Source organism: Sciurus carolinensis, chromosome X (assembly GCF_902686445.1).
Source record: "Sciurus carolinensis chromosome X, mSciCar1.2, whole genome shotgun sequence".
NCBI classification, from domain to species: Eukaryota; Metazoa; Chordata; class Mammalia; order Rodentia; family Sciuridae; genus Sciurus; species Sciurus carolinensis.
The window spans coordinates 12,399,196-12,427,028 of NC_062232.1; the positions used below are offsets into that span (position 1 = coordinate 12,399,196).

The window sequence follows — 27,833 nt, forward strand, 5'->3', positions numbered from 1 at the left end:
TCATTTCCGCGAGGGCCCGGTCCAGCTGGACCTGAAAAGGCGAAGCCATGTCACCAGCCAAACTGCTTAGAAGCAATCATCAAATGAACTAGATAGAGATCGGTCACCTACAAAGCCGAGAGGGAGGGAAAGGGGCGGAGCGGGGCGGGGCTACTCGGGGAAAGCCCTTTGTCCTTTTTTCACGCTTGCAACCAATATGTCACAATCGACGCGGGGCGAGGGGGCGGAGCCTTTGGACGGAAATGAGGCATGCGCGTCCGCCGGTAGCGTCGTCACAAAGCGGGATGATAGTAGATGGGCGGCACCAGCGTCTCTGCGACTTCCGGCCATTTCCCAGGGTGTCTCACAGGGTCCAGTCACTAGCAGGCAGTTCCCTCGGGGGTCTCGGGTGATCGGGACCGCGGCCGCGGCCCCGCGGGCGGGATGTTCCGAGGGCTGAGTAGTTGGTTTGGCTTGCAGCAGCCCGCGGCGGAGGACGAGCCATCCCAAGCAGAGGGGCAGTCCGCGGGAGACGCTCCGCCCGATCAGCCCTCGGAGACGGTGGCGGAGTCCACGGAGGAAGAGCAGCAGTTAGCGGGGGACCAGGAGTTCCTTCACCAGGCCAGAGGCCTCAGCAGTGAGTCTCTCGCGACCCCGGGACTGAAAAGGGGGTGGGAGGTGTCCCTGGAGTGCGGGCCCAGCTGGCGGCGGGAAAGGGGCCTGGAGGAAGGTGAATTTGCCGATCTGTCCTCTCCGAGATGCGAGAGATTGGTGAGAATCTGCGCAAAGCAGATTCATCTAGCAGTCAAGTCCTGTCCCTGAAGTTCCTGGTGACATGCCATTCTGCAAAGGTTTTTTTTTTGTTTGTTTTGTTTTTTTTTTTTTTTTTTTTAATCACACTTTTGTTTTACTTTGTTTTTTTGTTGTACCTGGCATCGGACTTAGATCGATCCTTCTGCAAGCTAGTCAAGCACTCTACCACTGAGCTGCGACTCCAGCTCTCTGCAGAGTTTTTTAAACATTGGCAGTGAAGCCGTCTGGTCCTACGTCTTTGGGTTTTCCAAAGAATCTGTTTTGTTCAACAAGTCACCTTTCACCTTTACCCCACCACCCCAGGGAACGTTGACGGACTGGAGTTGAAAAAAATCCTTTTTTGCCCTTAGGGTAGGACGTGTTATCTCAAGTAAATTGACAGTTACTGAATGCCTCAGTCCTGGTCAGTCATCTTAAGTGCAGTGGGACCTTTTTCTTGAGGTGAGAAAAGAGAGGTCAATTATTTGCTGAATGCAAGTTGCAGTACTAGATATTTTATGAACAATATCTCATTTCATCTCTTAACCCATTAATCCCCATTTTTTCAATTCTTCAAACAGATATTCAAATACTATTTCCAAGTTACTGTAAGTGATATGTTTGTTGCTCAGTTTAAGTTTTACAGGTGTTCCACATCTGGGATGGTGGAACAAATATTTTTAAAGGGGCTGGGGATATAGCTAAGTTCCTAGAGTGCTTGCCTGTCAAGCACAAGGCCCTTAATTCAATCCCAGCACCACAAAAAAAAAATGTTTTTAACACAGCCGGTGAGTTGGGGGAACAAACCCAGAGCTACTGGATCGAAGTTATGCTGATAGTAAGTGGTAAAGGTAGAATTTTAGATCTGCCTAATTTCAAAGCCCGAACTCTTTGGTCCATTTACAGTGTAATTGCCGGGTGGAGGGAACAAAAGGCATGAAGAATATAAATGCATGCTGTAGTGATTCTGATTCTGAAGAAACCTTCAAGAAGCATAGGCTTGACTAGAGCAGAGAGGTTCTATTAGGTGATTGGGATCAATAAGAGTGGGACAAAGTTATGAACTATGAACTGTAGCATATATGTATTAAATGATTTTATAGGAAATAGAACCATTTTCATGTCACAAGGGGAGTATCAAAGTTGATTTCTTAAAACTTACAGCTTTACTGCCAATTTGAGACCTCATATTTCTATTTAAAATAAAGACCTCTGAACAGTTTTTAATAAATGTCTTTTGGGGGGCTGGGAGTGTGGCTCAGGGTGGAACACTTGCCTAGCATTTATTTATTTATTTATTTTTATTTGTTTATTTTTTTTTGAGGTGCTGGGGATCAAACCCAGGGCCTTGTGCTTGCAAGGCAAGCACTCTACCAACTGAGGTATCTCCCCAGCCCCTTGCCTAGCATTTATGAAGCCATGGGCTCAATCTCCAGCATCACAAGGAAAGGGGAAGAAATGTGTTTTTGATAGGGATGAATACTTTGGAGCTAATGTTACCATCTTTCTTTCCTCACCAGGTTTTCTTGATATTTGAGGAGACTGAGGTTAGATGAAAGTACTCACACATTGTTTGTGATTTGAAAATTTCAGAATAAATGAAAACTGTTGCTTCTAAAATTTAGGTGGTTCTAGGATGGTGTAAAGGGTCTACTATATACACAAACGTTGAAGAAATAAGATAGATGATCAGATATTTTTTATTTCTACATATTGATCCTAAAGAGGTGTATTATCTTTAAGCAGATCATCTGTATTTTGAAAACTGAAATTAAACATCTCTGAGCCTGACTCCCCATGAGTAGATTAGTCTCTTTAGTCTTTTGAAATCTACACGGCGTCTCCTAGGAACCTCATTTGTTCTGCACATTTTATTTAGTGCCTGCCTTCCAAAACTGGACCTTTGGTGCTTTCTGATTGTGGTGATCTATTTATAAGTTTAGACTACTCACCAGTTACCAGTGGTAGACATCCAAGCTACACTCCTCTCCCTTACCCCAAACCAAACCTGATCCTTGGATCCTTGCCCCCTCCCATAAGTTTATGACCTCCTATGGTCACTGTCTTGAAAAGAGGAAACAGTAGGGCAACTCACTTAAGAATTCCTCCTTTCAGCTGGTGGTTCATGCCTGTAATCCCAGTGAGTCAGGAGGCTGAGCGAGGAGGATCACAAGTTCAGAGCAATTTAGCAAGGCCCTAAGCAACTCAGTGAGACCTGTCTCTAAATAAAATACAAAAAAGGGCTAGGGATGTGGTTCAGTGGTTAAGTGCCCCTAGGTTCAATCCATGGTACCAAAAAAAATAGTAAGAATTCCTTTTTTCCCCTGAAAGGCACCATGCCCCAAAATAACTTCAGTGCAAATTGGTTGGTTGATATTCGTTAGTCAACCAAATCAGAGGATTATCTGGTCTCCTAAAAAGCAAAATAACAACAAATACCCTGTATCTCTGGGAGTGTTAAATATCAGAGTCATTTACATGGTTTATTTTTTTGAGAAATTTTTTAGTTGTTGATGGACCTATATTTTATTTATTTATATGCAGTGCTGAGAATGAAACTCAGTGCCTCACACATGCGAATCAAGTGCTCTGCCACTGAGCTACAATCCCAGCCCATTCAAGCACTTTATATTCTTGGAAAGGTGGCCAATATTTTCAAGCTATGACTTTTTCAGGACTGTCTCTATAAGACCAGTCTGTGCCCAGAAATGGAGGTCTCTGGCCACCTCTTCCGATTGCTCTTTTGAGGATTGCTATTGCAATGAAACTTTGTAGATTAAGGTATCCTCTCTTTTTTTCTATAAAGAAAATACACTCAAGTTCCAAATGCCTGACTTGCAAACTAAGAAGGCTCCACAAGTTAGTGTGTACATTGGAAAGTATGTTTGTGTTTTCATGTAGAAGTAGACTATCTGATCAATTTCCAGTGACCACAGTTCTGATGACAGAGTTAGATACACAGTACAAATCGTCATGAGCTTGGATCCCATGGCTTATGCACAATATCCTTTAGAATTGGGAATTTTAGTTCAAAAAAGAAAAATCATAGGGACATTACTTTAGAAATGATTTTCATTTTGTAAGATGTCAGACCTAAAACTGACAGGTAAAAATGTCATGAGAAATGAGAATTTTCTAATTACATGTGGGTAACAGTAATAATTGGCTGCCATTCAAAGTCTCCCAAACCACCCCAGTTCAGTGATTAGTTAGGAGGGATCATAGCTCTGATTTATCACAGTGAAGAAGGCAAAGTCAGCAGAAGGAAAAGGTGCATGAGGCAAAGTCCAGGGGAAGCCAGGCCCAGTGGAGTTACAGGATGAGCTTAATTCCTCCAACAGTGAGTTGTGACATTGTGTGTGAAATGTTCTCTACCAGGGAAGCTCGTTAGAGAATGAGTGCCCAGGGTTTTTATGGAGGGTTGGCCCACAGGCACCCTATGTCTACCATGGGTGAACCCTAATATTCACACAAACAGTTAAAGTACAATGAGCTACTCTTACAAGTTTGGGAAGTGGTGGAAACCCTCCCGAAATCCAAGTTCCCAAACACTAGCTGATAGCCAACCTTGAAAGCAGGCCTTTTGGGGGATGGAGGTAAAACTCAATGGTAGAGCTTGTGCATGGCCCTGGGTTTGATCCCCAGAACCACCCGTGTGCGTGTACACACACACACACAAACACACACACACAAAGGCCTCTCCAAATACAGTGGTCTTGGGCCTGTGCAGTTTAATGAATAATCTTGTTCCTCTTGTTGTCTTTGATTTCTTTCTTTATTTATTTAGGCTGAGAAATTCCTAGAAGGTGAGCCTCAGTGTGATTAGTCAACTGCCCAGGTAGTCATTAAAATGTGAGAATTGAGATTATTATGCTGAAAGACCAGTTTTTAAATGAAATTTCTCCCTTAGATTAAAATGACAGTTTAAATTCAAAATGGATTTCTGAGGGAAAAATAATTTTTGGTACCAGGGATTGAACTTAAGGGTGCTTTTCCACTGAGCCACATCCCCAGTCCTTTGTACTTAGTTTTATTGAACACTGAGACAAGGTCTCACTAAGTTTCTGAGGCTGGCCTTGAACTTGCAATCCTCCTCCTTCAGCCTCCCAAATTGCTGGGATTACAGGGACGTACCACTTCACCCAGCTCTGAGAAAATCTTAAAAGGAATCCTGTTCTTTCAGAACTTTTTTTCTTTTATTGATCTGCAAAGAATAGTTTTACATAATAGCATGACTATATCTGCACATTTTATCATACCATTTTGTGTATTAGACTATTTGTAACAAAAAGAAATGATCGTTGTAACCAAAGAAATGATGATCTCCCTAAAGCTCAGCATTTATTAGGTCCATCCATTCAACAAGTACTTACTGGTCACCCAGTGGGATTACAGTGGTGAATCAGACAGCTTCAGTCTCTGCCCTGAAAGGGTTTAGGATGGTCCTTTAACTAAGAAGACATTCACCAAGTTATTAATAGAGTGTTGTGGATATTGTTGTCCCCCCCAAAAAAAGATGCCAAGGGAACACATCTCAGGGGCACCTACTGTTTTTTTCTTTTCTGGGGATGAGACCTGGGGTGCTTTACAATTTATATCCATAGCCCTTTTTATTTTTTATATTGAGATAGGATATTGCTAAGTTGCTTAGATTCTCACTAAGTTGCTAATGCTAACCTTGAACTTGTGATCTTCCTGCCTTAACTTCCCGAGCCACTGGGATTACAAGCATGCACACTGCACCTGGCTCTTATAAAATCTCTAAGGGAGAAACATACAATATCCATGGGTCCACATCTGTTGATTAAACCAACCATGGATCGAAAATAGTTGCAATTGTGTCTATACTAAACATGTATAGACTTATTGTTGCCTAAGCAGTATAGTATAACAACTTTATTTAAGCATTTCTATTATATTAGGTATTATAAGTAATCTAGATATATAACAGGATTCTATGGGAATGTGCATAAGATATATATGAATGCAATGTGATGTACATCTATAATCCCAGCAGCTCAGGAGGCTAAGGCAGAAGGATCATGAGTTCAAGGCCAACCTCAGCAACTTGGCAAGGCCCTAAGCAACTCAGTGAGGCCCTATCTCTAAATGTTAAAAAGGGCTGGGGATGTTGCTCAGTGGTTCGTGCACCTGGGTTCAATCCTTCGTATCAAAAATAATAATGATCAGAGGGACTTTAGTATCCACAGATATTGATATCCAAGCAGGTCCTGAAACAGATCCCTCCCTCCCCCAGATACCGAGGGACACCTCTACAGTAGCCATTGCACTTGAATAAAACAGATTCTTTTTATCCTTTACAGACTATCTATTTAATTTTGCAAGTGCTGCCACCAAAAAGATAACTGAATCAGTTGCTGAAACAGCACAAACAATAAAGAGATCTGTAGAAGAAGGAAAAATAGATGACATCATTGAAAAGGTACATTTAAATATCTTTTGGAAGTAGAAGTGTATGAAATTCATTTCAGCTAAGACAGTCGGTCCCCTCTTATGAACTTTTTTTTAAACCCAAGGCAGGATATCATATTCTAATAAAAATCTTGATTGTTGAGATTCTTGGTTTTTATTCTTTCTCCTTGTACAGTAAGTAACTGAGGTATTAATTACTTTGGTTATAAATAGCTTTGGTTTTTATTTTAATGTAATCAAAATGCATTAATACTGTTGAATTATAGTAAACTTTTCATGTCGTGAGTTTAATTATAAACTATGAATACTTCAGGGTCTATTTATGCCTTTGTATAATTTAGTTGTTCTTTTAAAGTCCACGTCCATTAGGAACAGCTTTGTTAAGACTCTTAAGGAGCAAGTTTGTTCATTTTTTTCCACTGCTAATGTGCAAGCCTAGGGAATTTCATTTATGTTGGTAATGATTTGAACTAAATAGGTCATCAGTTAAGACTTAGGTATGTTGTTAGATACTTTTGTTGTATGTACTCTATTAGAAGGAGATTCAACATGTCCTTTGTTGTTTTAAGTTCAGTTCCATTTTTGAATTTGAAGAGATAATGTGTCATAATGGAGGTTTTATATTCAAAATTGAAAAACATTGAAGGATCCACTCGTGTTGGGAAAATGGAGAAGGTATCACATTTTTAGCCTTTTTATTCAAAGAAAATGAACAAAATATCTCCATGAGACTTCAAAATCTTGAATGTAAATTGTTATCTAACAGGAAACTTTTCAAAGTATTTTGAGCCACATGCAGTGGTGCACACCTGTAATCCCAGAAATTTGGGAGGCTGAGGCAGGAGGATAGTAAGTTGAAGGCCAGCCTCAGCAACTTAGATGCCCTAAGTAACTTAATGAGACCCTTTCTTAAAATAAAAATGGCTGGGGTTGTGGTTCAGTAGTAAAGCTCCTCTGAGTTCAATACCTAGTACCAAAAAAAAAGTAATTTGATTCTTTATGTATTCTTCTTAACAGACAATTATAGGAGATTTTCAGAAGGAACAGAAAAAATTTGTCGAGGAGCAGCATACAAAGAAATCTGGTATGGTATAGTTTTATCTTACTTAACCTGCCAAGTTTTATTAAACACCTATTATGTACTGGAACCACACCAAGGCTATGAGATTACAAAAATGTGTATGAGACTGGGAATGTAGCTCAGGGGTAAAATATGTTTTCAGTGCACACAATGCCCTGGGTTCCATCCCAGCCTCAAAAAAAAAAAAAAAAAAAGGTGTATATGACAGCCTCCATCCTTTGGAATGCACAGACTAGTAAGGAAACAAACTGATAAGCATTTTCGGTTTAAAGAAAGGGAGTAAACTGTTCCCGGTGACTGGAACAGTATGTGAGGTCAGCCTGTAACAGCCCCTCTAGGAAGTTGGCTCTGTAGGGGTGAGTAAGCTTTCTCTTCTCATGCATACCACCTGCCCATCACAGTGAACGCTGTGTACCTAATGGGCACTTAACAAGTCTTGGTGCCATTCATGTTGGCTTTAGAAAAAAGAGTATCTTTCTGGAGAGCCACTGCACCTGCAACTGACAACGCCATGAAGTCATGGGGTTTCTTTACTGACAAACACCTGCTGAACAGTTTGCAGTTATAAAGTCTCAGAGTGCCTACTTTTACCATGTACAAACCCCAAACCAACCTCCTGTATTTGAGTCTGGCAAAAGTAGCATAAATTCAGTTGGAGTTTTACCACAGTTCAACCTATGATAAGTTCCCACCAGGTAGTATTCACTAGGTGAATTCAAAAGTGTGAAGCAGGGGCTGGTGCTGTAACTCAGTGGTAGAGCACTTGCCTAGCACATGCGAGGCACTGGGTTCGATTCTCAGCACCATATATAAATAAATAAAATAAAAGGCATTGTGTCCATCTACAACTAAAAATATATATTTATGAAAGTTAAAAAATAAAATGGGAAGCAGCTGGGCATAGTGGCACATGCCTATAATCCCAGTGGGTTAGGAGGCTGAAGCAGGGGGATCACAAGTTCAAAGCTACCCTCAGGAACTTAGCAAGATCCTAAGCAATTTAGAAAGACTCTGTCTCTAAATAAAACATAACAAGGACTGGGGATATGGCTCAGTCGTTAAGCACCCTTGGGTTCAATCCTCAATACCCCCCCCAAAAAAGTGTGAAGCAGCTCTTTTGGACAAATAAACTACACGTTACCATAACTTGGTGATTAAATGGAAGCAATAAAACTGATTCTGAGCCAGTGTGGTGGCACATGCCTGTAATCCCAGTGGCTCGGGAGGCTGAGGCAGGAGGATTTAGAGTTCAAAGCCAGCCTCAGCAAAAGTAAGGCACTAAGCAACTCAGTGAGACCTTGTCTCTAAATAAAATAGGTCTGGGGATGTGGCTCAGTGGTCAAGTGCCCCTGAGTTTAATCCCCAGTACCCCGCAAAACAAAAAACAAAAACTGATTCTGGCAGGCTGCTTGCTGTAGGAGCTAGTGCCTCTGTGGTAGGAACTGTGAGGGAATGGGACTGAAAGGTTTGGAGGCGATTTCAGTTTTGAGGTGCCCATTAGACATCCTGGTGGGAGAATAGAGTACAGAGGTAGGGAAGGGAACGCAAGTGGTTTATCTGAAGAAAATGTGGTCCCTTAGTTGCACTAGCCACGTTTCAGGTGTTCAGTAACCACACATGGCTAATGACTTCCTTTATTATTATTATTTTTTGGTGCTAGAGTTTTACCCGGGGGCACTTTTTTTTATTTGAAGGCAGGGTCTCACTAAGTTGTTTAGGGCTTCCCTAAGTTGCAAAGGCTGGCCTTGAACTTGAGATCTTCCTCAAGCATCCCAAGTCACTGGGATTACAAGCATGTGCCACCCGACCCAGCAGAAAGCTAATGACTTCTATATGGACCCTGCACATTTAGAACATTTCCATTATTATAGAAAACCATACTCATCAGTGCAACTTTAAATTAAATGATCTGGGTCCTGTAGTCATTCGCTGTCTGAAGTATAGAATAGAATTCAGTCTAGCGATGCAGATTAATGGTCAAGTCACTTAAAAATACATGAGCTCCTCAGTGAAGAGTGTGTCAAGCAAGAAGGGAGATGAGAAGATCCACAGTATTCAGGGAGGAGAGGAAGGGAAGGAATTGACAGTTATCCAGTGCCTGCTAAGTAGCAGGCACTTTGTATATAGTATCTCATTTAATGAAAGATACAGTCAGCAAAATTAGTAATTTGCTGACGGTTACTCAGCTGGTAAATGACAAAACTAAAATCTCCCATCAAAACCAGTGCCCAACCAGACACGGTGGTGTGTACACCTGTAATCCCAGTAACTGAAATAGGCTGAGACAGGAGGATTGCAAGTTCACAGCCAGCCTCAGCAACTTAGCAATACCCTATCTCAAAATTAAAAGGGCTAGGGATATAGCTTAGTGGCAAAGCACCGCTTGCTTGAGACCCTAGTATTCCCTGCCTCACAAGAAAAAAGCCCAGGAGCTAAGGGTATAGCTTAGTGATAGAATGCATGCTGAGCATGCATAAAGCCCTGGGTTTGATTGCCCAGCACTACAGAAAATAATAATTCCAGTGCCCATTTACCCAAGAGAAAAGACCGCTAGGCAAGACACATAATGGGGGAGAATTTCCAGGAGAGTATAGTCAGTAGTTTGAGATGGGCCGAGAGGTCCAGTTACAGTGACCGTGAGAGAAGGACTGTGCAGGGCTGGCAGTGTGGCTCAATGTTAGAGCACTTGTCTAGCCTGGGAAAGGCCCTGGGTTCTGTCCCCAGCACCACCAAAAACAAGAACTGTGGAAATGTTTCTCCTGCATTTGTTCTTTTCATGGTCATGGCACCCAACCAAGTATTTCCATTACCATTTTCCAGAAATGTGTGAGGAAAATGTCTTGGGTGCTGTACTCTAATTTTTTTCTCTGAAGTATGAAAGTATGTTTATATTATCTTAAAATTAACAGAATGTAGCCATGTGTGGTGGCACATGCCTGTAATCCCAGTGGCTCGGGAAACTGAGGCAGGAGGATTGTGAGTTCAAAGCCAGTCTCAGCAATTTAGCAAGGCCCTAAACAACTTAGCAAGACCCTGTATAAAAATAAAAATAGAAAAGGACTGGGGGTGTGGCTCAGTGGTTGAGTGCCCCTGGGTTCAATCCCTGGTACCAAAACAATTAACAGAATGTGGGTGATTTTTGCCTCCATTTGCTGGTTTAGGATCAACCAAAGAATGAACCATGTGTTTATCTCTCCAGCCATCCATGTGACCATCCACACTTACACAGAACTTTTCTCCCACTTGGTACGTGATAGGATGTGCCTTCCATTTGTCTCTTGTAGTAAAAAATGTTATTTCTACAAAAATATTCCAAGACAGCATTCATTTTCCCAAGAGCCTGTCCTGATCACCCCTTGGTCTTCAGAACCTTTTTTGAAGTACCTGCTAGGTCACCAAACTTATGTTTCCTTCAGCTGTAGCTGCCCTAACTGCCAGGTCCTCCTTGTTGGTGGCTTTGTGGTGATACAGGCAGTTTTCTCCAGAGTCACTTTTTTGACTATGCATTTTGCAAAATTTGCCCTCCCCCACCCTTTTTGTCTTTTTTTGGGAATTAGGGGTCGAACCCAGGGCTTTGTAAATGCAAGGCAGATGCTTTACCACTGAGCTACATCCCAGCCCTCCCCCCACCTTTTTTTTTTTTTTTTTTTTTTTGCAGTGCTGGGGATGGAACCCAGGGCCTTGTGCTTGCAAGGCAAGCACCCTACCAACTGAGCTACATCCCCAGGCCCCACACCCCTCTTTTAAAATAAAAGTTCACCTTTGTATTGAACCATTTAGTAGGTGTTTTGTAGAGCCCCTTCCTTTAGTAAAGGAGGATCGTCAGATCAGATTCTTCCTTCTTTACTTCTGCTTGCTTCTGCCCAGTAGGGCAACAGAGGTGGAGGGGTGAAGTCTCTTGAGATTGTGGCACCAGATGCTGGAGCGGGTCTGCCAGATCCTGCATGCAAATGAGGCTCCTGATGTTGACATTGGCCAGAGTCTTTGCAAACAAGCCAGGCTGAAAAGGTTCAACATTTATACCAGCTCCTTCAGTGAGGGTTCGAGCAATCCCCCATGACGGTCACCTCCTTGGAGTGCACAATGAGGGCAGCATAGAGGCAGGTGCTCTAGCCCGAGATTGCCTTTCTACCTTGAAATGGATTTCCCTGGGTTTGCCATGTGTCGTGCAACTGGTAGTACTAGAATCTGATCCAGGCCAGAGGGGGGATTAAGTGGAGTTTGTACCCTGGGCAGTTGCCATCCTAATCTTGTCATTGGGGGCTGCTGAATGCAGGGCATTAAAGGCCCCCTACCTGTATACCTTCTATTCTGATCTCCCAATTCAACACCATTGCCTCTTTTCCTCTCTGCCTGCTCCTGGCTTCCTGTGTATACCTGTTTCTGGTATATACCAACCTTCTCCAGCTGCACACTGCTCAGGCGGAAGAGCTCCTCAGATGAGCGTCCACTCTGAACACCCTCACCCCCATCCATTATAGACCCTCCCCTTCCTCCTAGTCTAAGATGGGGCTCCCAGGTCACCTTACAGAACACACTTAGGAAACCGGACAGGACACACCTCTTCAGGGGGGTTGCCATTTGTTGTTTGGCATTGAATTTACAGAGCGGACTCTCTATTTCATAGGCCCCGAAACACTTGGGCTGCCTGTATGTCATTTTGGTATTCCTGGCATTTAGCTTCTAACTGCTCATTGAGGATGTGATCCCAGTCCTATTATTTATTGCCTTTGATTTGTCATTTTTTAAATTTATATTCACTCCCAAAAACCCTTTCTCCTTCTCAGTCACATATCTTGTTTTTTTTTGGTTTTGATTTTGAGACATGGTCTTACTAAGTTGCCCAGGTTGGCCTCAAACTCCTGGATCCTCCTGCCTTGGTCTCCCAAGTAACTGAGACAACAGGCATGCATGACCCTGCCCAGTCTGAGCACTCACTTAAAGCCAGTCCTCCTCACCTTTTGTCATAAATCAATTACAGTGACTTTCTAAAAATCTTTGTATTTGGAAAAAAATTTCAATTTACAGAAAAGTCGAAAGAATAAAAATAGTACAAAGAACACCCAGTTGCCAGTATCAGGAGTGTTTTAAGCATAAAACCCTGGGTTCAATCTCCAGCACCAAAAAAAAAGGAGTGTTTAAAGTTTTATTCTATGTGCCTTGTCATCTGTGTAGTGTCTTCTAGCTCTTGCTTTGTGTGTCTTTTTTTCTTGTTCCATTCAGTATGCACTTCCAAAGAACTAGGGATATTCTTTCGTAATTTTAGTATAGTGATTGGCATTAGGAAATTTAACATTCATAGTTTTTTTGTTTTTTTTTCCTCTCATTTTCCCGGCAGGGGATTTGAACCGGGGTCCTTCGGCATGAAAGGCAAGCGCTCTCCCAAAGGAGCCCTTTCTTCAGCTCCTAACATTCATACAATGCTTTTTCATCCATTAGTTTTGTCAGTTGACCCAATAATAGCCTTCATAACATTTTCCCCCTCAGCCCGGAATCCAATTGAGGACAAGATATTGTCCTCTTTGACTTGTCACTTAACTTCTTTTAAACTGGAACATTCCAGTAGCCTTTCTTTGTCCTTTATGACATTAATGTTTTTGAAGAATACTGCTCCTCCTCCTTTTACATTCAGGCTTTGTCTGATAATGTCTTCATCATTAGATTCATATTATGAGTTTTTGGCCAGAATATCATATATGTGGTGGTGTGTTCTCAAGATATCACATCTGAAGGTCTACAGTGTTGTTCTCCCACCCTGTTGGTGACATTGATTTTGATCACCAAGTTAAGGTATTGTCCAGTTTCTCCACTGTATCATTCAAGTAGAATTATTTTTTACCAAATTTGTCAAGTTTTACCAAATGCATAAAACTCATAAATTAAGTCTGGATATTACAATGAATGTTCATGTTTTGGAATTTATTGCTAAATTGCTATTTTAAGTAGTCACGTAGAAACATACTCATTCTTTGAAACTGTAGATCACAGCGGAACCATTATAACCTATTTTATTCTCCTTTCTTCTTCGCCATTAAAAACTATATAGAAGCAGCTGTGCCCCCATGGGTCGACAGTAATGATGAAGAAACAATTCAACAACAAATCTTGGCCTTGTCAGCTGTAAGTTTCTTGGGATACCCTGAATATAATGTACTTACTTTCTGTTGTGGTGCATCTCTTTAGATATGATTTATCCTTAATTGAATTTTTTCTTCTGCAGTTTTTTAAACATTTTGAGATGTTAGAAATGTACACATCAACTGTTGCTATTACTTTTTATTAACTTCCTAGATTTTGGCTTTTTACTTGTTGGGTCACGCTTGGGATTGAATCCAGGGCTACTACATGCTAGATAAGTGCTCTGCCACTGAACTACATCGTCAGCCCATTTTACTAACTTTTGATTAGTTTATCCTTAAAGGTTTTTTTTTTCTGTAATGTAAAAGTATGGCCTATTATGTGAAAATTCTTTCAGTCTTATAAAGATTCTTTTAGCCCAGCGTGGTGGCACATGCCTATAATCCCAGTGACTTGGAAGACTCACCAGAAGAATGGGGCAGAAGAATTCCAAGTTCAGGGGCTGGGGAGATAGCTCAGTCAGTAGTGCTTGCCTTGCATGCACAAGGCCATGGGTTCGATCTCCAGCACCACAAAAAAAAGAAGAAGAAGAAGAATCCCAAGTTCAAGGCCAGCCTCATGAACATAATGAGACCCTATCTCAAAATAAAAAATCTTTTAAACCAGATGCAATGGTGGATGCCTGTAATCCTAGCGGCTTGGGAGGCTGAGGTAGGAGTATCGCAAGTTCAAAGCCTGCCTTGGCAATTTAGAAGGGCCCTAAGCAACTTAGCGAGCGAGACCCTGTCTCAAAATAACAAGGACTGGGTTGGGGAGATAGCTCAGATGGTAGCGTGCTTACCTCGCAAGCACAAGGCCCTGGGTTCAATCCCCAGTACCACAAAACAAAACAAAAAAAATAACAAGGGCTGGGGATGTGGCTCACTAGTTAAGCGCCCCTGGGTTCAATCCCCAGTACCAAAAAAAAAATCGGTTTCTGGCAGGGCAAGGAAAAGCTGAGGGGAGCCAGTTACTTTCCTTTCCTCCTCTCTCTGCTGCATACACCCTAATACAATGCCTTTGCATCAGAAACTTGCAGGAGGACCAGGGGTGTAGCCAAGTGGTAGAGCATGTACCTAGCATGCTCAAGACCCTGTGTTTGATCCCCAGCACCAAAAAATTTTAAATATAAAAGAAATTAGTAGGAGGCAAGTGTGATCTGTTGAAAGGATTGTGTGAAAAGTTGGAAGCACAAACTTTCAAGTTAGTAATCCTAAGGTGGCAGGATCTTGGTGTCTCACCATCCGTGTGGTTGTGTCCCACCCTATGGCATTGTTCATCTTGCAGAGTCAAGTGATTTTCCTGGATTCAAGTGGCCAGAACCTGCACCATGTGTAGACAGCACATTGGGTTTGAAACTGTGCTGAAGCAGAACTCTACCTGGGAGTGGCAGACTTGGAGTTCTGGCTGTGCCACTCAGTAGACCATATGCTTGACTTTGGATAGGCCATTTTTGCTTCCCTAACCCTTTTTCCTCACGTAGGTGCTTGCTTCCTGGAATCCTTAGCAAATAGGCCCAAAAAGTGTGTAAGTGTTGAGCAAGGATTTGTACTCTGAGAAGAAGAATCACTGTGTCTATCAGTGGTTAAAAAGGGCTGAGAGGGCCTGGGGAGATAGCTCAGTTGGTAGAGTGCTTGCCTCACAAGCACAAGGCCCCGGGTTCAAATCCCCAGCACCACAAAAAAAAAAAGGGGGGGGCTGAGAATAAAACATAAATAAAAACCTTTTCTAAAGAAGAAAATAAATAAAAAGGGCTGGCATGTAACTCAGTGGTAGAACACTTATCTGGAATGTGTGAGGCCCTGGGTTTCATCCACAGCACAGCTAAAAAAAAAAAATGAGATGGGTTGTAGACTTCACTTTTCTCACGTGACCACATGGCTAGCTGACTCTGCAACTTTGGGTTAGAGGATTTACACTCGTTTTCACATATCTAAAGGTACCCACTAAAACAAACGTGTGTCTGTATGATTTCAAAATATGTGCTTTCAGCCAGTCACATGATCGAATTGCCTGGCCTCCCAAGAGGCTCTCTCCAGGTGAGTGTTAAAAAATCCATGAAAGGATCTCTTGTTCTCCAGTCTCTCTTAAGTGGGCAGGTCAGTGATAACTTAGAGGACTTTGTGGCTGAAGGCTCTAGGTGGAATTCAATATTTGTCTAATCCATGAACATTGTGACCTATTAATTGCATTTTGTGGTTTTCCCCCATGTTTTTGTCCCTTTTCATCAAAGGACAAGAGGAATTTCCTTCGCGACCCTCCAGCCGGTGTGCAGTTTAATTTCGACTTTGACCAGATGTACCCTGTTGCCCTGGTCATGCTCCAAGAGGACGAGCTGTTGAGCAAGATGAGATTCGCCCTGGTCCCTAAACTGTAAGCACTGTTCTCAAGCTAGAGTGGCGCTGCTCACACAGCTCTGACTTCCGTTTCCTGATGGCCATAGTTATGTGCACAGTGACAGGGAAGAATCATCAAAGAAAGGGCCAGAACAGTCTCAAGACTATTCGCCCATAAAATGATCCCTGCAGCCCTTCACAGCTCCCCACTGGCAGGGTGCCATAGACTCCAAACCCAGGGCCGACTTGGCAGGAAGTTTGTGGTGAGGATAGGATGTGCTCTTATCCCAATTAGAAGGTAGAACACATTTTCCTTCAGAAACTACAAATATGCCTGTGTCTCCTCGAATAAAATTCAGGTCTACAAAGCTCATCAGGACCTTTGCCATTTGGAAGTACAGGCCCCTGCCTTCAAGCCAAGGATGCTTTCTTTTCAGGCTCTGTTCTCCAGCAGCTATGTTCTTGTTCTTTCTTGTAGTGTATCCTCCTCAGAAGGCCTTTCCCTAATCAGAAAATCCCTGCTGTTGCTTCAGCTCCAACACTAACCAGCATGTGTTCTCAGGCCTTCCCTGGAGGCCCTGCCAGCAGGGGGCACCCTTCTCCTCTGCAGCTTCCTTTCACTTTTGTGTTGTGTTTCTTTCCTTTCCTTTTCCTTTTCTAGTTCATTCCCTTGTGTTGAATCTGTCGTTTGCATTTGGTTTTTTTTTGTTGTTGTGGTTTGTTTGTTTTGTTTTGTTTTGTTTGTTTGAGTTTTTGTTTTTGGTATCAGAAATTGAACCCTGGGCAGCTTAACCACTGAACCACATGCCCAGCCCTTTTTTATTTTTTATTTTGAGACAGGGCCTCACTGAATCATTGAGGCTGACTTTGAACTTGCAATCTTCCTACCTCAGCCTTCCAAGCCACTGGGACTTCAGGAGTGCACTGTGGTACCCATCTTCTATCGTGTTTAATAATACTGAGATTTGCTTGTTTTGTTTTGTTTTTTTTTTTTTTTTTTGTATTTGACAGTACTTGGGATTGAACCCAGGGATGCTCTACCACTGAGCTACAGCCCTAGCCAGTACTTTTCATTTTTTAAGACAGGATCTACTAAGTTGTTGAGCCTGGCCTTGAACTTGCATTCTTCATACCTCAGTCTCCTGAGTAGGTGGGATCACAGGTGCTTGTAGTACTCTTACCCTTGTTCTTGGATGCAGGCACTTCCTCTTCCTTGAGACATGAATTATGGTTTTCTGGATATACTCTTTCTCCCACACAGTTATTCTCAGAATCTCTGTGCTTGTTTTGGGCTCTGTTGTTTCTGTTGCAGCCCTGCTTTTACCCATCCTCTGTAGTCATGGCACCACCCTGAAAGGGTGCTTGCATACTCCATGTTGGACAGGCCTTACGGGTGACAGTGGCTCAGTAGCTGTAAAAGAGTGGCTTCCCCCTAGAGGCCTCTGCAGCCTCCTGGCTGACTGTAGACAGGACAACAGAAACGGCCTGGTGTCTTCCATCCAATAAACAGGCCCACTTCTGCGCACCCCCTCCTCTGTGGGTAGGACAGCACAGCTTTCTCTGGTCAACAAAGTAGGTTACTATTTGCCTGTTGACTTTTCAGCTTCCACCATCCCTCGCTCTCCTCTTCTCGTTGTCCTTGTGGGATTATTCTGTTTAATTCCTTTTCTGTTATTTCCATGGCATTTTCCAAGGGAGTTGAGACGAGCACATGTTTGTCTTGCTCTGTTTAGCTGGCCACATAGGGATTTTGACAAATATTGCCTAGCCTTTGGCTCCACACAGCAGCACAGGTCTTTTGTCTCTGAGAACATCACTTTGGAAATGTTCTTCCAGACGTGAAAAGCCAGTTATATAGAATCTTTTCTTTCTTTCTGCTTTTTCTTTTTCTTTATAGTGAAACTCTTCTCTCCACAATTATTGACATATTGACGGTGAATTTCTACAGCTTTACCCTACCCTCCCAAAAGAAAAAAATGTTTTATGACTAAAATTTTATTACAAATCTCATCTATAGATCTGTCTAAAATACCTACTTTTAGTTATTAATATAAAGAAAATGAGCTATATAATGTGTTTTAAAATATTTTTAGTTGTAGATGGATGAAGTAATTTTATTTCATATATTTATCTTTATGTGGTGCTGAGAATTGAACCCAGTGCCTCACATGTGCTAGGCAAGTGCTCTACCACTGAGCCACAACCCCCACCCCCATCTAATGTTTTATTGCATATGCTTACAAAACCTTAGGAATTCACTTTTTGTGGGCTTTTTTGTTTTTGCAGTTCTGAGGATTGAATCCAGGGCCTCTATTGCTAAAGCATATGCCCAGTCCTTTTCTAATTTTTTTTTTTTGCAGTGCTAGGGATTGAACCCAGGGCCTTGAACTTTCAAGGCAAGCACTCTACCAACTGAGCTATATCCCCAGCCCCTCTAATTATATTTTGAGACAAGGTCTTGCTTTGTTGCCCAGGCTGGCCTTGAACTTGCAATAGTTCTGCCTCAGACCCCCAAGTAGCTGGCATTATAGGCATGTGCCACTGCACCCAGCAGGCATTGACTTGTAAACCATTCATATATATCATGTGTATATGAGCCCATATCTGTTTGAAGCTTTTCATCTTATAATCTGAGATCATGCCTAGTCTGTATAACTGTCTCTGAGGGAAGAGTAGCAAGGTTGTGGAGTCCATGTGGGCTTCATAACCTTCAGGGTCCATCAACCTCAAGATCATTCCATTCAAGTCACCCTGGGCCATGTGCTGGGCTTCCTGCCTCAATTCTCATCAAGTATCATCAAGCACTGAGTTGGTGGGACATACAGCTCAGGGTACTCCGGGAAGGGATATAGCATCCACAGTTTTGGTTCTTGACTATTTGGATCCTCTCTGCTGACAGTAATTTTAGATTTTTTTTTCTTTGTGGTACTAGGGATTGAACTCAAGAGTACTCTACCACTAAGCTACATCTCCAGCCCCTTTGTAGTTTTTATTTTGAAACGGGGTGTCTCTAAGTTGCCCAGGCTTGTCTTGAACTTGTGATCCTCATGCCTCAGCCTTCCAAGTTGCTGGGATTAAAGACGTGCCCAGCTGAATGGTTGTTTTTGTTAATCTAGAGAGCAAACAGTGCCTATGAGTCACCATGGAGACATAGTACACCCAAGGTTCATGTTGGGTATTTCATGGAGCTCAGAATTAAGAGGAATTTAGGTAACCCACTACCTCCTGGGAAGGACCAGTTCACTTTTGTATGATTCTGATGCTATGGTTTAAGATCCTGGGGCTTGTCAGGGTAAACAGACCCAATGCTTAGTTCCCCAGGGTATTTCTCTGTATCCCCCTCACCATACAGGTGATTTGCTTCCAAATAACTTTTTTTTTAGTTTTTATTTTGAGACAGGGTCTTGCTAAGTTGCTTAGGGCCTCACTAAGTTGCTGAGGCTGGCTTCAAACTTGCAATCCTCCTGCCTTAGCTTCTCCAGTCGCTGAGATTACAGGTGTGCACCACTACACCCACCCAGCTCTAAATACCTTTGAATTGTCAGTGTCCACATTAAAATAAGGCCTTGGGAGAGAATATGATGTTACCTAATTACAGAAGACTTATCCTGTGCCTTTTTTTTTTTTTTCTGGTACTGGGGATCGAACTCAGGGCCTTATGCTTTTGAGGCAAGCACTCTACCAGCTGAGCTATCTCCCCAGCCCCCTGTGCCCTTTTTAATGCAGGTCAAGATTTCATTACCTCTCCCCACCACCCTACTCCTGCTTTGTTACTGAGGATTAAGCCCAGGAACACTTTACCACTGAGCTACAACCCAACCCTTTTATTTTTTTATTTTCAGACAGGGTCTCTTTCAGTTGCCCAGACTGACCTCATACTTGAATCCTCCTGCTTCAGTCTCCTGAGTTGCTGGGATTATAGGCCTGCCTGTACCACAGGGCCTGGCTTCATTAGCTCTTATGGCAACTGCAACATACTGTTGCTTGCTCAGTTAAACTTTCGGTCAGCTATAACCCATTATAAACTGCTGTTGAACCAGATCTCTGTTTTGCTGAACTACTTCCAAAAGATGTTATGAGAAAAGGAGAGTTGTGAGCTAGGCACTGTGGTGTGTGCCTGTCATCCTAACTGCTCAAGAGACTGAGGCAGTATGATGACTTGAACTCAGAAGTTTGAGGTCAGCTTGGGCAACATGGTGAGATTGATCTCTCTTAAAAATAAATAAATAGGGGCTGGGGTTATGGCTCAGTGGTAGAGCACTCACCTAGCATGCATGAAGCCCTGGGTTTGATCCTCAGCACCACATAAAAGTAAAATAAAGGTATTGTGTCCACCTACAACCAAAACAAAAATAAATAGATAAATAAATAAATAGAAAGGACTAGGGGTATAGCTCAGTGGTGGAGCACTTGCCTAGCATGCATGAGGCCCTGGGTTTAATCACCAGCACTGCAAAATAATTGCAAAGAAAGAAAGAAAAAGTCGTGTAGCCACATGGGTTTGGGAAATGCTTGGTACATAGTAAGAACTTCACAAGCTGGGCAGGGTGGCACTCACTTTTGTAATCCCAGTGACTTAGGAGCCTGAGGCAGGAGGATCGCAAACTCAAGGCCAGCCTGGGCAACTTAGCAAGACCCTGTCTTAAAATAAATTGAAAAGGACTAGGGCTGTAACTCAGTGTAAAGTGCACCTGGGTTCAATCTCCAGTACCAAAAAGAATTTAACAAGAATTATTCCTGTGACCATCTTTGATGACAGACAACTTGTCTTATGCATCCCTGCATCCCTGCATCCTTCCAGCACCTAATATGAGGCTTGATACTTGTGGCACTGGATAATTATTGGTGGAATTTATAAAAGAAAAGATGGGCCATATCTTGCAGCAGAGTCCATCTTGTTACCTGGCCTACCTTGTGTAGATTATCCTGCATTTTGTCCTTGTCACTAAAAAACTAGTTTCCTGGCCCAGCTCCACCATTCACAGTTGTGATAACCATAATATCATTGCATTTTTTTCAGTGCTCAGGATTGAACCAGGGTTTGTACATGATAAACAAGCACTCTGTCCCTGAGCTAAATCCTGCATGTGACCAAGCTTCCATTTTCACCTCCACCCCCTCCTCTGCTCAGGCACCTCTCTCTCCCTGCTTGAATCTTACTCTATTCCAGGTCACTCACCGTAGGTACTTAGCTTACCCAACTTGGGAGCCAACACCCCATGCCAGGCAGTTCTAATATGTGGCCAAGTTTGAGAGCCACTGACAGTTCTCAGGTCATTTTATCAACCACTCCCCATAGGGCCTGGGGGTGTAGCTCGGTAGTAGAGCATTTGCCTAACATGGGTGAGGCCATGGGTTTGATCCCCAGCACCTGGAGCTGGGGTGGGGGGCTGCAGTAACCTCTGAGATCCTCTCCTACCACATTGCTAACTCTTACTGGTTGCTAGTTAATTAGCAAGCTGCCAACCACTTTCTTTCATAAGGAACAACACCCACAATGCTTTCTTACTGCTTGAAAGCATTTAATCCTCTAGGAAACAGCTAATGATTGGTGGAGTCCTGGCTCTGCTTCCAGTCCCCGTTCTTGGTCACATTGCCTCACAACAATTCTGTTTCCCTCCACCAAGGGCAGTGCTGGTGTCCTTAACCCATTAAGTCCCAAGATTTCAACTCTAAATATTTCAACAGCACAGGTGCATTAAAATAGGTTAATACTTGTTGCTCAATTTAAGTTTTTGTAGGTGTTCCACATCTGGGACAATGGGACAGAATGAGTTAAAATACCAAGAAGTCAGGTATGATAGGGCTCGCCTGTAATCCCAGCAGCTTGAGAAGCTGAGGCAGGAGGATCATAAGTTTACGGCCAGCCTTGGTAACTTAGTAAGACCCTGTATCAAAATAAAATTTAAAAATGAAATGGATGGATGATGTAGTTTAGTAGTAGAGCACTTACCTAGCATGCACTAGACTCTGCCTAGGCTCCATCCCCAGTACCTTAAAAAAAAAAAAAAAGAAAGAAAATGCTGGGCTTCATTGGTGTTATATAACTTGTTTTTTGCCACTAAGGAGGAGATAGCTGTTCTGTTTATTTTGTTGTTCAGCTTTGAGTTGTAAAGCAAATGAGAATTTCCTTTGAACCATGCTCAGATTTAAAAGTGCTCCTAAAGAGGGGGAGGGGAGGTTAGGATATCATAAAGATAAAGGGAAGATCAGTAATGTAGAAGAGGGAGACCAAGGCAGAGCAGAGGGATGGGTAAGGGGAGGCAATGCAGAATGAAGCCTTAAAATCATGTTTTGTTTATATATAAATACAGCACAGGGAACTTCACCTCTACACATAGGCAGGAAGAACCAATCAAATATAAATAGATGAGTGAAAGTAAGTCTAGCAGAGGAAGGAGAACTGGTAAGGGGAGGGAAAGGGGTGGCCATGAACTGACATTGAATTCCATGCGTGTATGAGTTTGGCAGGATGAACCCAACTACTTTGTATAACTACATAAAACTAATTTAAAATAAAATAAAAATTCTCCAAAACTCATCTATTCCAGGGTCTGGGGTGTAACCCAGCCATAGAGCACTTGCCTGGCATGCATAAGGCCCCGGAAAGAAAAGAAAAAAGAATCATCTAGTTGGGTCTTCTCTGCAACAAATAGCCCCTACATGCACCTGCATTCTTACCTGCATTGTTATCTGTCTTTAAAAGGGTGAAGGAAGAAGTGTTTTGGAGGAACTACTTTTACCGCGTCTCCCTGATTAAGCAGTCAGCTCAGCTCACTGCCTTGGCCGCCCAGCAGCAGGCTTCAGGAAAAGAGGAGAAGAGCAACAACCGAGAGAATGATTTGCCTCTGACAGGTATGTTCTAGGGACAAGACTTCACTCCAGAAAAAGAGAATTACTGTAAAAAAAAAATTCTTAGAGATGCTAATGAGCTTGTCATCTTCTATGTACCAGAAATGTTGACATCACTGTAGAGAAAGATTCTTTTTCTTTCCAGAGGAAATTTTCATTCTTGTTGCCCTCTCTCTGAGCCAGCTCACACATATCTTCCCCAGGCTTTCCATTACTTTGCTATCTCCTTCCTCATTCTTTTTTTTTTAATTTCTCTCTCCAACACTGATCATCCTCCTCACATCTCTATTCTTTCCCTTTACCATGTTCTACTTCCTGACCTCCACTCTCTCGGTCCCTCTCCTTCTCTTGGTTTCTCAGATTGTCATTCAACCTGGTTTCCTCAGTATGTGTGATCTGTAGAGCGGAGCAAAGCTCCATTGTGCCCCAAGTTACAAGTGTCCTGCTCCAAGCTAGGTTCTAGTCAATTAAACTTTCGATGCTTTCTTCTTGTGATATGTTAGCCCTGGTTGTGGGAGAAAGGGTATTATTATATCAACAAGTATTTGCAACTGTTCGTTCTCTTATACTAATTAAAAGGAATGTGGGTGCTGAGGATGTGGCTCAGTGGTAGAGCACTTACCCAGCATGCATGAGGCCCTGGGTTCAATCCCCAGTAATGCAAAAAATGTACTTTGTTGCAATATTCTAAATTTTTTATGAGTACCTGCTGTGTATGGTAGGTACAAATTGCACCTGGACATTCATCCCACAAGAAGTGGGGTAATTTAGTTTGCGGAATTTTAAATGATTAAGGAAAACAGCATGTCCTAGAGTTAGGGTTGTACAGACTATTTGAAAGACTCTGAAACCGCATTTAGGGTCAGGTAAATGTAATAAAGTTGCTCCACACAGTGTGATTTGTTGTTTCACATATATGTATTAATATGCATCCCAATGGTCTATCATTTTTTCAGCACTTCTTTATATTAGTTTTGCTGGAAAATACCAAATACTGCCTGTGTAACAAAATGGACTTAAGACAGTATTCAGTAAAGACTATCTATCTTTAAGGTTTTAAGATAGAAATGAGGCCCATGAGAAAGAGAATACTGTGACTGAATATTGGCAACAGGGAAACTTGATAAACAACTTTCATTCTCATTATCCTCAAAGAGCAGAATTAATTTTGCTAGCACTGAAGTCCAAAATTATTTCCTACTGGAAATTTTTATATAAAGGGCATTCAATATGGTAACATTAAAATATCCCCAAAAGCAGGACTTTGAGATAGTTGCTCATGGCTCTTTCTCGTAAGAACTTACAAAAAGCTGAAAATATAGAATATCATTTCTGAAAAATCTTTAGTATCATTATACTTGTGGATATTTTAGCAGTTATTGTAATATGTATTCAGAACTGAATCAAGCAATTATTGTCTCTTTTATTCTCACTTCTTAGAGGCAGTACGGCCCAAAACGCCACCTGTCGTAATCAAATCTCAGCTTAAAACTCAAGAGGTAATACAGTTTTATGTTGTACCTAGTAGTTGATGTCTGAAAATGAAGTAACTAAGTTAACAATCTCTGATACCACTTAAAACTACTTAGGAGTGTGGGTCTTATCTGTTTCTAAGATAAGGAGTCCAGTACTAGAATAGTCAAGGACCTACAGCTAACACTAGGTGATTTGCTGGCATAAATTATTCTAGATGTACTCAGCAGGGATTAGAGGAAATGGTCAGAGTGATCCAGACTGTGAGGAGGAATAATAGCCTCGGGTGGTAACTCATTTAGTTACCAAGCAACTGTGCAAGTTAGAAGGTTGGAGAGCAGTGATCACTGTCTTCCAGCTAGCAGAGAAGAGAACAAAAACCAGGCTGTATTCAACTGAGACAACTGTAGACCAGAATTCTAGTACATTAAAGTCACTAAGTAAATAATTTCAAGAACTCTTGTGTTGCATTTCAGGATGAGGAGGAAATTTCTACTAGTCCAGGCGTTTCTGAGTTTGTCAGTGATGCCTTCGATGCCTGTAACTTAAATCAGGAAGATTTAAGGAAAGAAATGGAGCAACTTGTGCTTGACAAAAAAGAAGAGGAGACAACTGTACTGGAAGGTAAAAAAATAAATGAATAAAAAAGAAAGAAACCTTGTTCTTTTCCTTAAATCCAAAATTGACTGCTTATCTTAAAACTGCTATACAGCCAGACATGGCGACATGCACTTGTAATCCCAGATACATGGAAAACTGAGGTAGAAGAATTGGTTCAAAGCCAGCCTGGGCAATTTAGTTATACCCCATCTCAATATATATATAGGGGCTGGGGAGATAGCTCAGTTGGTAAAGTGCTTGCCCTGCAAGCACAGGGCTCTGGGTTTGATCCCCAGCACCGCGAAAAAAAAAAAAAAAAGATTTCAATATATATATATTTGGGGATGTGGCTCAGTGGTTAAATGCCTCTGGGTTCAATCCTTGGTACCAAAAATAAAAAATAAAATAAAATAAAATACCCTACTTCAGAAACCAAAAGAGAGAGGGAAAGCCAATGGAGAAAACTATAATGTAAATTTGGCATCAAAGTTGATTTTTGGAGGACTGGGGCCGTGGCTCAGTGGTAGAGCACTTGCCTAGCATGTGCAAAGCCCTGGGTTCCATTCCCAGCCCCACAAAAAAAAAGAAAAAGAAAAATTTGATTCTCAGTGGCATTCTGTACCCCTTTTCATCAGGACTTGCTGCTCCAGTTCAAGAATTGTAAATAAAGCCAATTAAAATCTGCAGAAAAGAGGTTCAGGGTATAGCTCAGTGATAGAGCACCTGCCTAGCATCAATTAAACCCTGGGTTTAATGCCCAGCACTGCAAAAAAGTATATATCTCTGTTCCTACCAAAAGACAGATACTAGCAAACATGACCAGACCTTATTTCCCCCTGCCCTTAAGCACTCCCAAAAGCAGATCAAAGGATTTGGGAGTTTGGTTTGATATTAAAGCTCCCCTGGTGAAACCCCCAAGTTCAGGGCCAGGTTCGCCAACTTATTTTGAGAGACTGTATCAAAATAAAAAATAAGAAGGGCTGGAGATGTAGCTTAGTGGTAAAGTGCTCCTGTGGTCAATCCCCAGTACCACCAAAAAAACAAAAAAAAGGATTGAGTTAATCATTATCAAATGAGTTTAGCTGGGTGCAGTGACATACACCTGTAATCCTGAGTCACTGGCTGACACAGGAGGATGGCAAGTTCAAGAGCAGCCTCAGCAACTTAGCAAGACACTTTCTCAAAATAAAAAATTGAAAGGACACTGAATGTAGGTCAGTGGTAAAGTGCCCCTGGGTTTAATCTCCAGTACCAAAAGAGAAAAGAAAAAAAAAAGCAAATGAAGAGTTTACTGAAAATTTTTCAGATTTACAAGATATCCAAGACAGTTGGAAGAGTGCTTGCCTTGCAAGCACAAGACCCTGGGTTCAATCCCCAGCACCGCCAAAAAAAAAAAAGATATCCAAGAGGCCAGCAGCTCCCACAGTTGTTCAGAGCACCAGCTAGAAAAGTGGCCTAGAACGGTGAACCTGAACCCTATTTGCTTACCCTCTCAAAGGAACTCTGGGGACAGAATTGAGAAGGAAGGAGGAGAGAGGGGGCATGGCCAAGGTAAGTAAGTGGGCAAGTGAAAACCTGCACTCCAGAGCCAGTCCACTTCCTGTCTGGTTTTTGATAAAAGAAGGGTGGGTGCTAGCCACCACAGAAGGAAGGAGTGCATGAGCCCATGTGTTGTAGGCAGTAGCAAGAGAAAACCACATGGCTTCTTTTAATGGGTAATGACACTAGTAGCAGAAGCCTCCAGGGAGGCAGGCAGGAGCTGATATCTTTGTTTCCACATTAATAAATGTTTCTAATTATATTGTTCTTTGATCACTGTTAAAGTTGTTTTTTGAGCACATAGAGTAAAGTCTGAGACACTGGACTGGGGAGCTAGCCCAGTGGTAGAGAGTTTACCTAGCTTTTGTGAGGCCCTTGGGTTCTATCCCCAGAGCCACAGAAATATATTACCATGGCTAGGACTTGCATAGGTAATTAAAGTTGCCAGAATTGTTACCACCAGCATTGAGTTCATTGAGAATCTTTCTTTTCCTTCTCCTTTGTTCTTTATAGAGGATTCTGCTGACTGGGAGAAGGAACTACAACAGGAGCTTCAAGAATATGAAGTGGTGACAGAATCAGAGAAGCGGGATGAAAATTGGGATAAAGAAATAGAGAAGATGCTCCAGGAAGAAAACTAGCTGCCTCCTGAAATTAAAAAAAAATTAATAATAATCCTTAACATTCTGCAAACTGACATGAAATTCTAAATCTTAAACGATCAATAAGTCAGAAGACACAAGAGTGTAACTTTATGAAATTCCAAATTATTCTTTTTTCAAGCTGCAACTTGCCTCTTCTACTTAAAAAAAGTATATAGAACAGTTATTCTAACAATCAAGAAAAGGGATGTTTTATGTAGCATTTCTTTAATATAAATTGAATTAGAGATGTTCTTATAAGCAGTAGGGAATATCTTTGCCACAGAAACACAAGTAAAATTTTAGGGTTATGTTTTCCATGAGGTCAGAAATATAATTTATTCTTCAGTCATGGTTTTCAAAACATATTCCTCATTGCATTTTTGATACATGATGTTAAAGTACTTAATGGATTGATTACTATTGAAATGACCAAATTATACCAAAGAACTTAAGAGGAAGCACTTTCAGGATTATTTCCTTGCTAGGTATTTTCTTAAAATTCCATCTGAAAACCAATAGGTAAAATAGTGAATTTGACTTTAATTATATACATCATACAATTTGACATTAAGATAAACTATAGCGGGGCACAGAGAGGACTCCTGTAATCCCAGTGACTGAGGAGACCAAGGCAGAAGAACCTCAAATTTGAGGCCAGCATGCGCAATGTAGCAAGACCTGTCTCAAAAAATAAAAAGGACTGGAGATGTAGCTCAGTGATAGACTGCCTAGGCTCTGGGTTTGATCACCAGCAAAGCAATTTTTAAAAAAAGAATCTCGGCATGGTGGGAAGCCCTTGTAATTCCAGTTACTTGGGAAACTGAGACAGTAGGATTGCAAATTTGGGGCCAGCCTGAGCAACTTAGTGAGAACCTCTCAAAATAAAAAGGACTGGAGTGGTAGATTGCCTAGCATGTGTGAGTTCCGGGATTCAATTCCCAGGACCAAAACAAAAAACTGGGCAAATATATTTGTCAAACATTTGTT

General features: G+C 41.9%; 1 protein-coding gene across 1 annotated transcript; it reads left to right on the top strand.

The window, feature by feature from the left end:
* The first annotated feature begins 295 nt into the window (after positions 1–295).
* Syap1 (synapse associated protein 1) lies at positions 296–27,769 on the top strand. Its single transcript, XM_047536963.1, has 9 exons — positions 296–616; positions 6,096–6,214; positions 7,222–7,288; positions 13,332–13,405; positions 15,636–15,775; positions 22,445–22,593; positions 24,031–24,089; positions 24,540–24,687; positions 26,716–27,769. The coding sequence occupies exons 1-9, from the start codon at positions 424–426 to the stop codon at positions 26,841–26,843; spliced, it is 1,077 nt and encodes a 358-aa protein (XP_047392919.1). The 5' UTR covers positions 296–423; the 3' UTR covers positions 26,844–27,769.
* Positions 27,770–27,833: the final 64 nt, after the last annotated feature.